This window comes from Myotis nattereri, assembly GCF_964212035.1.
Source record: "Myotis nattereri genome assembly, chromosome: 8".
Lineage (NCBI taxonomy): Eukaryota > Metazoa > Chordata > Mammalia > Chiroptera > Vespertilionidae > Myotis > Myotis nattereri.
Window position 1 is genome coordinate 82,234,883 of NC_138083.1, and position 13,175 is coordinate 82,248,057.

General features: G+C 41.3%; 1 protein-coding gene across 1 annotated transcript in view; it reads right to left on the reverse strand.

Annotated features, from left to right (window-relative positions):
• Nucleotides 1-7,629: 7,629 nt before the first annotated feature.
• The window catches only part of PSTPIP2 (proline-serine-threonine phosphatase interacting protein 2), a 66,713-nt gene continuing 61,167 nt past the window's right edge, over nt 7,630-13,175 (reverse strand). Inside the window, exons 13-15 of the mRNA XM_081097820.1 lie at nt 12,528-12,562; nt 11,401-11,458; nt 7,630-9,187 (exon numbers count right to left, since the gene is read on the reverse strand). Coding sequence (XP_080953946.1) covers nt 11,409-11,458; nt 12,528-12,562 — 85 coding nt within the window. The 3' untranslated portion in view covers nt 7,630-9,187; nt 11,401-11,408. The remainder of the gene's footprint in view (nt 9,188-11,400; nt 11,459-12,527; nt 12,563-13,175) is intronic.

Below are 13,175 nucleotides of genomic sequence, written 5' to 3' on the forward strand. Positions count from 1 at the left end.
AGGCATCCCAAGGGCTGCTAGACCCCTGGCCAGCGCATAGTAGATGCTCAGTTAATATCTGATGATTCAAATGAATGAATGTGAGTTGTTTTGTCTGATGTGGGATAAGATAGTTGGTGTGTATGGGAGGAAAAGAAAAACAACAACTATGAACTCACTGGTAGCATACCCTAGAATGTGTTAATGTAAAAACATTCAAACCTGTAAAGAATTTTTGTGAGTTTATTTGAGCCAAACTTTCGACAATTGCTGGGAAGCAGAATCTCAACGAATTGGGATTAATGCTCCAGAGAATGGCGGTTTTTCGCCTTGTTTTGTACTTTACAATCAAAGGAGGAGACATTAGTGGGTTACATGAAATCCATTGGTGATAGATTAGGGAGGCAGGAGAAAGCAAAGCAGCGGGGGTGGGGGTTAACCTCTGGGATTAGATAAAAAGTAAAATGATAGACACATACTTCATTTGCTTGGTGGGTACAGGATAGTTAACAGTCAACAATAAACATGATAACAATAACAATGAAGGAATTTGTGATATCTGTCCTGGCACCCAGGGCATTTGGTTGTGCCCTGAGAGGTCCAGAAAAAAGGGAAATTACAGGTAGCCTTAACATTTCTATGATATGTTATCATAGATGCAAAAAGACAATAGGCTCAGTTAAATTAAAGATTGACCTTGTCAGGGAAGATACTGGCTTTGGACGTGACTACCCACCATGACTGCTTTTAGTTAAAGTTTTAATTTCAGACCATCCTTGTGGTTACTTTAGGTCTTAGAGTTTACAAGATTGCCATGCAGGCCTTCCCTGAACTTGCCAGATTAGCATGTGGCCCCTTTTGTCCACCAATGAAAAATCCAGGAATATGGCATGAAAAGTGGAAAGGACTTCAGAGATGCAACCTGCATAGTGTCTTGTTGAAGAGCTCATTAAACATATAAAATAAAGCTAATAAGACTATACAGGCACTTTGTATAGTGAGAGAGAGGGGGTTTAAGTATATGTAAAATTATCACAGGCAAAACTTGGCCAATATTCACAAAAATGTTTATACCACCATTACTATCCACAATTTTTGCTGGTATTTCTTCTGGTCTAGAAAATTCTGTCTGGCCTCTGCCAATTCAAATCCTTTTGGCCTCCAAAGTTCTCTAAGTGTCTGTCACTACTAACAAAACAGAACTGGCCCTACCTTCACTCCCCATGCTTTACAGCTTAGTTGGGAAGCAGACACAATGTACAGACAAATTGCAATAAATATATGACAGCCTATGGGGAAAAGCAGGCATAGTATGTGTTTATAAACTGAATTTGTTAGAACTTAGTAGAATTGTGTAAGAAGTTATGTTTATTGGTCAGCTCAGGCAATAGAATAAATCAAAATATATTTCATACTGAAGTTTAAATATTTGAAGGAATCTACACTAATAAAAGAGAAACATGCAAATTGGTGTCTCACTCTGCTATACCTACCAGCCAATCAGGGCAACTATGCAAATTAACCCAGCTTCGGTGGCCACAGAGCTGGAGGCTTGGGTTGCCCCCAGCAATGGATAAAGCCAAGCTTCCAGCCCGCCCTGGCCGCCGCTCAAGGGAGAGAACAACATGCAGGCACGCCTCGGAGCCTGAGAGACCAACATAGAGGGGTGCCTGCTCCAAGCCTCCACAGTGTGGCTGGGGGCAGGCACCCAATGGACACACACACACACACACACACACACACACACAGTGCCTGCTCTGAGCTTCCCACGCAGCTGGGGGAAGGCCCCCAGCGGGGACACACACACACACACACACACACACACACACACACACACGGCGCCTGCTCCGAGCCTCTGCTACCAGACTGTGGCTTAGGCCCTGGGGAGTGGGCCTGTCAGTAGGACATCCACTGAGGGCTCCCAGACTGTGAGAGAGGGCAGGCTGGGCTGAGGGACCCCCACCCCCCAGTGCATGAATTTCATTCACCAGGCCTCTAGTCTATAGATATAAAAGCCTCAGTGGCCGAACGACCAGTCGACTGGTTGCTATGATGTGCACTGACCACCAGGGGACAGATGCTTAACGCACAGGATTGGGCTCCCTCCTGTCTGGATAGGGCCTGCGGGGATCAGGCTGAAACCAGCTATCCAACATCCCCTGAGGGGTCCTGAATTGCAAGAGGCAGCAGGCCAGGCTGAGGGAACCCACCAGTGTATGAATCCATGCACCAGGCCTCTAGTATAAGTCGTAAATGGGAATGATCATTTAACAAAGTTATGTCTATTAAATTTGAGTTGACCAAATGTTGAAGTTCCCCTTTGAAAGTGGTTAGTTAAATGTATTAGAATTATAAATACAATGTCAAAATTTATAAAGATTACTTGAAAACTTAATTTTAGAAAAATTTAGAAAAAAATTTAAATTTAGAAAAACTAAATTTTAAAATGTGTATGACTTGAATACATTGAAGATTCATTTTAAAATAATTTAAAAGTTACTTTTAAAAATAATGATAAATATCTTCTGTACATAAATGCTTTCTGCAGTCACTCTAAAACAAAATCACTTTGACAGCAAACAAGGTTAATTACTGGCCTAATTAGCAGTGAGGGCTTTGCTACTGCTGTTTTCTAGATGGTAATAATTACCATTTCTTGAGCTCTTACCATCAGCCAGAAACTGTTCTGAGTACTTTTCACATAACTAATTTAATTCTCATAACAACCCTACAAAGTCAATAATTTTTATCGTTCTCATTTTATAGGCAGAGACTAAGGCTCACAGAAGCTGAATTATTTGCCTAAGGTCACACAGCTAGTAAATGGTGGAGCTGGGATTTGAACCAATGCAGTTGTGTAGTATAAATGGACTTTAAGATAGAAAGCCAGGCTAGGTCTCTCCATTTTTACAATACTCTATCCAGCGGTTCTCAACCTGTGGGTCGCGACCCTTTCACAGGAGTCGCCTAAGACCATTGGAAAACACATATAATTACATATTTTTTTGTGATTAATCACTATGCTTTAATTATATTCAATTTGTAACAGTGAAATTGGGGGTCACCACAACATGAGGAACTGTATTAAAGGGTCACGGTATTAGGGAGGCCAAGAAGAATATCAGAAATATTTTGTTTAAAAGACACTGGATTATTTATAATAGTCACAATGTTGATTATTGGATATTGGCTTTATTTTTTTCTTCAAATTTTTCTATAATAGTTTTATTTTATTGTTTAATAATAGTTTTAAATTATAATATTCTTTGTTTAATATATTTTTATTGATTTTAGAGAGGAAGGGAGGAGGAGAGGGAGAGATAGAAATATCAATGATGAGAATCATTGATTGGCTGCCTCCTGCACGCCCCCTACTGGGGATCAAGCCTGCAACCAGGCATGTGCCCTTGACCCGAATCAAACCTGGGACCCTTCAGTCCACTGAGCAAACCAGCTAGGGCTATAATATTTTTAAATGTGTCTGCAATCAGTGTAGAAGTACATATAATAAAAAAGAACACTCCTCAACCTAGAGTTAACCATTATTAACAGTGCAGCATACATCCTTTCACACTTTTTCTAACCATGTACAAATATCACATTCTGAAATGCTCTATGCATGTATTACCTGTGACCTTTTAATTTATAAATCTTGGAAATATTAGTCAGGGAAGATAGCTCTACTTCATTTTTCCTTTAATTAATTAAATGTTCCATAACTTTATTTAAACCAACTTCTGATGGTCATTGTTATTTCCAATTTTTCCACTAATTAAAAACAATGCTTACAAGTGACCATACTTACATATTTTTGTGCATGTGTACTTCTATAAGATAGATGCCTACATTGCTGCTCAAAGAGACATTCTCATTTATTTTTATTTTGGGCAGTTTTATAATTTTATTCGACAATTAGCAGTTAGTTCTCATCCACATTAACTGTTTCGAGGTTTTTGAAAGCGGGGACAGATATGGAGATGACCAACATATAGAGCTTGTTTGGTGAAGCTTCATCCTCTCGTTGATGCAGAATGTCCCTTGTTCTTCTCACTGCCCTTCTTTGTGGGAGTCATTATTGCCAGGGCCAAGTTGGAAAGCTCTCATTTTTAATTTTAGTAAATATCAAAATGCCCTCCAAAGGGTTATATTAATTTTATTGCACCTTTCATAATTTAAAATAATTTTTAAGCTCAGAAAAAAATTCCAATCAATTAAAAATGAAAACCAGACATCCATAAAAGGAGTATAATTCACATATTATATTATGGCATCCCCAAATGTAATATGACCATGATTCCTAAGTCAGCCAGCAACTGGAACAGCGCTTGTCATAAGGGCTTCAGTGAAAGCTGCTGAACCAGGAAGGAGCCCTGGGCGGACCTTTCTTAAACTTGCTCGGGAAAATTAGATTCCAAGCATCTCTGTTGCCATCTGGTGGCAACTCCCCATTGGTGAAACCTCCTATGACACAATTTCCAAGAAGTCATTCATTCTAATTAATTACTTCCTGTATATTATTCTGTGTGAGGCATTATTTCATCATTCATTGTTATTAAATGCATTTTAAAAATTATTTTTAAAAATCATGTTACTTCTAAATTATTTCCATTTCTTGAAACAATTAGCTGACAGTGAAAGTAATTAACAAAAATATCCAACCTACATTTTTTAAAAAGACTTGTATAGAGCGGATCTCTTCTGTTAATCTTTTACTTCTACAGGAAGAAAGACATAAAACTGTATTTTCCTATTATTTTCCCTTTCACTATTTTATTTCCTAAGAAAAAAGTTTAAATGAGTCATAGAAACAGTTATTTGCACCCTCAAAACATCAGACACTGCTGGTGTCCTGCTTGTATCCAAGCACTTATTTCTGAGTATGCAGACCCAAATTCCAGCAGCTAGCCCTCTGAGCCACAGCGCTCTCTTTGGTCAATGTAAGACAGGCTGAAAGTGCCAGGGGAATAATGCACTGCCCTGAACTGAAAGCAACGCTCAACCAGTGGCAGATGAGAGCTGGCGAATAAATAGTTACAGGTTGAATTGTATTCCCAAATATGTATATGTTGAATTACTAACCCCCAGCACTTCAGAATGTGGCTTTATTTGGAAACAAGATCTTTTCCAGGGGTAATCAAGTCAAAATGAGGTCATAAGGGTGGGCTCTCGTTCAGTACGGCTGGTGTCCTTATAAAAGGGGGGCGGGGAATTGGGACACCAAGACACACACAGCGGGAAGACAGCCATCTACCAGGCAAGGATGCCTAGAGCAGATCCCTCCCTCACAGCCCACACAAGCAGCCAGCCCTGCCGACACTTTTATTTTGGAATTCACAGCTGTGAGGCAATAAACGTCTATCATTTTAGCCACCTAATTTGTGGTACAGCAGCTTTAGCAAACTAAATACCCGCTCCCTCACCTGCCAGTGGGAGAACTGAGGCATGTGTTCTGTGCTATTTCCCAGGGGGGAGTCAGTTCATTTCCCACAGTGGCCACTATTTTTCACTTCTCTTCCCTTTTTGACTTCCCATTTTTAACACCCGTGTTCGCTGGACTCACTTCCTAGATAAGGGGATGAGGGGATGATGGCTGTTTGATCTCAAGTCCTTGTCTCTAGGCCTCCTTCTGGGATAACCCAAACTAAGACAGTATTAGAAATGGAGCTCAGATGTCAGGATCAGATACTGGAATTAGATTCATTCCCAGTAAGATGGTAACAAGGGTCTCACTGTTTATGGAAGTAGAATGGTAAGAAACTCTAATCTAAAGCATCACAATTAGTCCTGATCGATTTGGCTCAGTGGATAGAGCGTCGGCCTGCGGACTGAAGGGTCCCAGGTTTGATTCCGGTCAAGGGCATGTACCTTGGTTGTGGGCACAACCCCAGTAGGGAGTGTGCAGGAAGCAGCTGAATCGATGTTTCTAACTCTCACTCTCTTTCTCCCTTCCTCTCTGAAAAAAAAATCAATAAAATATACTTAAAAAAAAATAAAGCATCACAATTATTATTCATCTATGGTGAATCATGGTAGGATTCAGGGGAAGGGCATCTACCATACAGAAGCACACATGCACAAAAATATGTAAGTATGGTCACTTGTAAGCATTGTTTTTATTAGTGGAAAAATTGAAAATAACAATGACCATCGGAAGTTGGTTTAAATAAAGTTATGGAACATTTAATTAATTAAAGGAAAAATGAAGTAGAGCTATATGTCCTTACAAGGAAATATCTCCAAGATTTATAAATGAAAAGGTCACCAGTGCCCTAACTGGGTTGGCTCAGTGGATAGAGCGTCGGTCTGCAGACTGAAAGGTCCCAGGTTTGATTCCGGTCAAGGGCATGTACCTTGGTTGCGGGCACATCCCCAGTAGGAGGTGTGCAGGAGGCAGCTGATCAATGTTCCTCTCCCATTGATATTTCTAACTCTCTATCCCTCTCCCTTCCTCTCTGTAAAAAATCAATAAAATATATTTTTTTAAAAAGGTCACCAGTAATATATGCATAGACATTGGCTATCTATATCATAAAAGGCCTGTGGTTGTGATGCCGTAATGGCGGAATGACCGAACAACCGGTCACTAGAAGGTGCATGGAGCACCTCTCGCGGGGCCAGGACTTGCGGCTTGCACGGCGAGGTGGGGCTCATGCGGGGCTGGCAGGACTGGTGTGGCAGAGGTGGGGCCTGTGGTTCGCACGGTAGAGGCGGGGCCTGCGGCTCGTGCAGGGCAGGTCTGGGGTCCCACAGCTCGCACAGGGTGGTTTGGGTCTTGTGTGATTTCAGGCGCTGGGCCTCTAGTTTCAGATATTTGTACATGGGTAGAAAACGTGTGAAAGGAAGTACACTGCACTGTTAATAATGGTTAACTCTAGGGTGAGGAGTGTTAACTTTTTATTATATATACTTCTACACTGTTTGCAGGCACATTTAAGATACCAACAGTCAGCCCAACCCACGTGGCTCAGTGGTTGAGCATCGAACTATGAACCAGGAGTCACAGTTCAATTCCCAGTCAGGGCACGTGCCCGGGTTGCGGGCTGAATCCCCAGTGTGGGGCGTGCAGGAAGCAGCCAATCAATGATTCTTTCTTATCATTGATGTTTCTATCTCTCTCTCCCTCTCCCTTCCTCTCTGAAATCAATAAAAATATATGTTTTAGAAAAAGATACCAACAGTCAGCAGAGTAGCTCATAGTTACTAAATTTAACATGTATTTGGCTTTGTTCCCTTTACACTCTTTATTTCTCTCTCCACTGGCATGTTCTCTTCTAGGTCACTATTCTTTCATGTTTACTAATATGTGTCACGGTCTCAGGATGCAGCTGGAAAAAGGATAGAAAGGGGCCCTGCTCTCATAGAGGTTACGGTCTAGGAGGGAAGCCCAACCTTGAACAACTGATTTCAAGAGTGAATCGTGTAATAACAAGAAAAATGTGGGAAGGAGGAAGGGTACAGCAGTGGGGTCCCCAAGGAAGTGGCCTTGAGGCTGGCACCTGAAGGATTAGTAGGAAGTGGCATGGCACCAGTCTGCACTTGGGCTCCCTCAACGGCAGTTTGTCCGTCTGTAGTCTAACCAGAGCAAGTGTGGCAAAGGGTCAAACAGCACTTGGGAGAGAGATGTGATTAAAACAAAAGTGCAAAGTACGTCCCAAATCACCAAGAACCTTTATTTCACTTCTATCAAACTGAAAGAGCAACTAAAATAAAAATACTGTCAATTCATAAAACACGTTTACATCAGTCACACTTACTAACAGAAAAGTGAAATCCCTGAGGCGTTGCCCACAATAAATAGAGCACTTAGGATGTGCTGAGTTCAAAGGAAAATGTCCTGAGACCGTTCAATTTGGGGAAGTCGATGGCCCTTTGCAAACTTCAATTTCTCAAAAGGATATCCAACTGCTGCAAGTTTCCTGTCATGACAAGAAGCTGCCACCTTCAATAGCACCTTACATGGAAAGAGGGAAAAGAATCCGGCTTCTTCTATCAACTTGCCCATAGCTCTGGGAAAGCCACTGCACAGCGCAGGGGAGGACAACATTTGCCTTGTGGGAATGGGATTTTACGACATACTGAATAAGTACCGGTGCTATTTTAACTTGTCATGAACTAACATGAACTGCTTTCTCAGTGCGCGAGTGTTGTACAAAGGGAACATAATCTCCCTGTTGCTTGTGGGGGACAAAAGAAGACCCGGGGTTTTTGTGAAAGGGTAAGGTTGATGCTTTAAAGAAGACCCGGGACTGAGGGCTGGCTTTGTAACTCTACATTTCTCTTCAGTTAATAGTCAAAATATCACATTTCATTGATTCTAGGATATGCTTTTTTCTTTACACACTTTAGCATCTCAAATTCAAATGGGCTTGGCCAGTTAACTATCACAAGTTAACTGTCAACTCTCTCCCACCCTTCTTTCTTCGTGGTATATATAATAGTATATTTTATACTAGATGCTTCTTCATTCGATTAAATATGGTGCTGTGTAGTTCAGGAGACACAGTAAGTCACATAAAAATAAATCTGACATTTAAACTCTGGTAATTTTCCCAACTGAGAAGATGCCAGCAAAAACATTTGGCGTCTTACATTTCAACATGAGCATCAGCGCCTCAGGAAGGGTTAGAAGAAGACTGATATGGGCTGAGCTCGCACTCTAGTTCTGGTTCTGTCCAGAGCCAGCTGGGACAACAGTAAGGAAATTGATTTCACACTTTTGGGTCTCAGTTCCTCATCTGTAAAATGAGAAAGTATGATCAAAGTCTTCCAGCCAAAAAGGAAGGTGATTTTAAATCTTGCACCTTTGAGAGTGTGTCACTGTGGAAATGCCATAGCACACTGCCCCAGAGCCCTAGAAGCTTCTTGTGCAGGCTGATGCTCAGACACCTCTCCAGCCATCCCTGTTCCCCATTCCCCAAGAGTCAAGGCTCCAGATCTGGATCAAGCAAGAAATGCAATTCATCCACAATTTTAGTAACTGATTGGGGAAGGGTCATTCTTGAGTCTAGGCCAGTTTGTCGACTTCTTTTAGAAACTGCAGAACTCTACTAGCTAAGTTAAACTAAATGTTTACCATGAATTTAAAATATCAAAGAATTACAGCAGGGTTCACTTCAAAGTCCTCATGATTGACATAATTTCTATGGATATGGCTTCTCTGAGTGCCTCCTTCCATGCCAGAGAAGCACCAGCCAGAAAAAGCTGTTTTCTGAAAGAAAATAACAAAGAAATGTCATTTGAATTAACCATTCACCTCAGCACCCTGCTCCTACCTTGAGATTTTACTCAACATGAATAAAGGAAAACAAATGGTAAGAAATGGGTATTCCAAATGAAAAATGAGATATGATAATAGCATTCATCAGTTTATGGTAAACTAGAGGCCCAGTGCACAATAATCATGCACTGGAGGGGGGAGGTGCCCTCAGGGGATTTCTGACTGATGGCTTAGGCCTGCTACCCCTGGGGAGCGGGCCTAAGTCACAGCCAGACATCCTTAGCGCTGCCACAGAGGCAGGCTCCTGCCACCGCTGCTGTACTTGCCAGCCATCAGCCCAGCTTGTGGCTGAGCAGTGCTTCCCCTGTGGGAGTGCACTAACCACCAGGGGGCAGCTCCTGCATTGAGCATCTGCCCCCTGGTGACCGGTGCACATCATAGCGACCAGTTGTTCTGCCGTTCGGTCAATTTGCATGTTACCCTTTTATTATATAAGATAATACATGTATTTATATTTTTGATCAACATTTTTTAATTCAAAAGTTATCTGTCTTGGGGATGTAAAGTACAGCATAGAGAATATAGACAACAATATTGTAACAACTATGTACAGTGTCAGGTGGGTACTTGAAATATCAGGGGGAACACTATGTACAGTATATGACTGTCCAACCACTATGCTGTACACAAAACCAGGAAGGGGGCAGAGAGATTGTTCCACTTCCATTCCTGCATCCTACCTGCCTCTCCTCTCATTCCCAGGAACACACTAAGATCAGAAATATGCAAAAGAAATAGAAGGAAGAGTATTTGAAGCTGTCAATGCTAATTGTATATTTTGGGATGAGAAACAAATCTGTGTTGGCCAAATAAAAATAAATAGATAAAGGACAAACTGTGCAAGAGGGTCAACTCTTTTTCTAATATGTTTTTATTGATTTTAGAGAAAGAGGAAGGGGGAGGGAGAGAAAGAGGAAGAAACAGAGGGAGAAACATCCATTGGCTGCCTCGTACTGGGGATTAAGCCCACAATCAGAGCATGTGCCCTGACTAGAAATCGAACTTGTGACCTTTTGGTGCATGGGATGATGCTCAACCAACTGAGCCACACTGGCCAGGGAAAGAAGATCAATTCTTTAAAAACAGTTTTTAATTAAAGAAATAATAAATTTTCATTGCAGACAAATTAAAACACCTGGTCAAATAAAAAGAAAGACTATCACCTGTTTGGGAACATATCCTTTCAGACATTTTCTTTGCTCATATACATGTATATATATCGTCATACCCCAAGATATGGCTGATTGGGTTAAAAGAATTATACTTTATGAGGAATTCCATTTAATATTGCTATTTTGGCTTCAAAGGCATTTCAAAATATTTGTGAAGACTGACAGTGACTTGGGGCATGTTGCAAGCACTTGAATGCTAAAGAATATGAGTCATCTTTGCAGCAATGGTTGACTTAGTAGTCCTGTTCGAGGAATCCTTGTGGTTTGCTGGTTCAGAGCAGTAGTAATCTGGTGCAGGATGACCCCTATGATGCCCTTATGTGTTTAGTGAGTGTACTAATATTTGCCTTATTTCTATTGACTTCTTTTTACGTGACTTTTCCCCTTTGGGGACTGAAAAGGTGAAGATCACGTGTGATTTGCTTGTGAGCATTGCTTTTAATGTAGGTGAGTAATAGCCACAAAGAGCTTAATGAGAGCAAAATAAAGGGTTGTAGAATAATGAATGAAGGGAAACTACCCTCAAATAGGTATGGAGTGGTCTCCAGTCCCCTTTCAGTGGTGGGATCCAAAGAAGTCACCCTGCAGGAACACCACACCCACCAGCATGCCTGGCGCAAGAACTTGCTTGCGTGCAGTGCTGTTACAAAGAAGCATCAGCCCTGGCCAGTTTGGCTCAGCAGGTCATGGGGTCAGCCCAGGAACCAAAGGTCATGGGGTCAATTCCCAGCCAAAGGCATGTACCAAGGGCATGGCCCAAAGGCAGGTGTGGGAGGCAAACCAATCAATGTTTCTCTCTCTCTGTCCTCCTCCACACCTTCTCCTCTCCCTCCCTTCCCCTCTCTCTAAAAAAATCAATGGAAAAAAGGTATCCTCTGGTGAGGATTAAAAACAAAAACAGCCTCAAAGGCTTCAAAAATACTATCACCAGTCTAAATGTAACTTGATGACGTAAAAATTAATGGCTCTTACCATTGATGTTACTGGTAGATCAAACTATAGTCATCAACCGAAGAATAAGCTGGGTCATCTGCAAAGAGCAAAACACAAAGCAACATGAAGCCAACATTTTTTTCATAGGATCTTAGCCCTTTCAAATCAAGGCACTTGACTCAAAGATTCTATGACTGCCCTTTTGTAAGAAGGCAACAAAGCACACAAATGGTAGTCATAACTACAAACCAGAGAATATTCTGGAAATTCCTATTATTATTATTATTTTGTCCTTTTTCATCCACGTCTAGCTAGCTGCCCCTACAGTAAAGTCATCTTCAAATACGGACAAAAATAAGTCCCACATTATCATGTAATTATAAGACAATAAGAAATAAAATAATGTAGATCCTTATGTTCTTCAAAGATATAATTTCAGCCATTAATTTTTTTCCCCAGTTACTAACTTTTTGCTAAGCTGTTCCATGCAGCAATAGCTGTCTCTCCCCTCATTCCCTTGAACATAGTTAAGTATATCTTTCTTTTATTCAAATAATAGATATTTGTTCTGTACCTATTATATGCCCAGTTACTGTGTTAGGTATTGTGAGTGGTACAGGAAAAAGAAAAGTGCCTACCCTCAAGGATCTCCTCATTATCCAAAGAATATAACTAACAAAAAATGCTAAAATGCATGTTTCTCCCAGAGATATGGTAACAGTTTGGGGGGGGGGGGCGGCGGGGGGGAGGGGGGAGACCAGTGACTAGTGAAAAATCCAATTATGGGCAATGCATAAAACATACAATATTAAGTTAATGGTTTTAGATAGCTATGCCTTCTGTCAATTATATTTCTGTATAATCCAAAGCTAACTCAGCTCTTCCATTCTCATGGTCCAAGATAAAATAATCTCTTAAGTAAGACTGCCTTCTAAGAAGTTTTTTTGGCACTCCAGGAGCTAAATTCTCTTGGATAGCTATAAAATAGACAATTACCAAATTCCTCTGTGTGACACACAGCATTATCATAAGATTCTAATATAGACTTATTGTTTCAGAAATTTGACTCTAATTATTCCCTTCTTTCCCTTTATTTCACAATTCTAGCTACTCAACCTTACAGAAACCCTGACAAGCATTTCCAAAGGCCTTTCTTGCTGGCATACCTGGTAAACCCTTGGGAATCGGGAGAGGTCCTCTCCTGTAAGAAATGAAAACCAAAGTCTTTCAGAGAAGTTCTTGTTTTCCTAGTTTTTTACATCACACAACAAGCATTTTACTCTCTCCTCAGGTCCGGCTTCTGCTTTAGAGGGTCAAGAAAGTTCCGATAAAGCCAAAGGCCTGCAGCACTGACTACTGGAATGCAAGATGCAGACATTCTGCTCTGCTGGGGAGCGAGATGCACCGGGTCAGACGCACAGGGCCCTGCCCCCGCAGCCAGGCTGGCAGGAGGAACGTCTCAGCTGTGTGGGCAAGACTTCCTGATCTTGTACACTGGCATCTTCGCGTGTGAAATGGGAAGTGCAAACAGCTCCCACCTTACTGTGAGGCTTAGAAGAGCTAATTCCTATGACCTGTCTTGAATAATGATGATGATCATGCCATCTTTCCCTCCCCCCGCAAAAAAACCCACCCCATTATCTTTTTAAAAACTGGATTGAAAATTCAACAACTTAGCCTTCAAGGTGACTGTACAGTATATAAAACAAAAGTTCCTCTTCTCTCAGGATGTTTTATGTCAGGGGCAGCAAACTTTTCTGTCAAGAGCCAGATGGTAAGTGATTTAGGCTTTGCTGGCTTCAGTCACTTCTCCT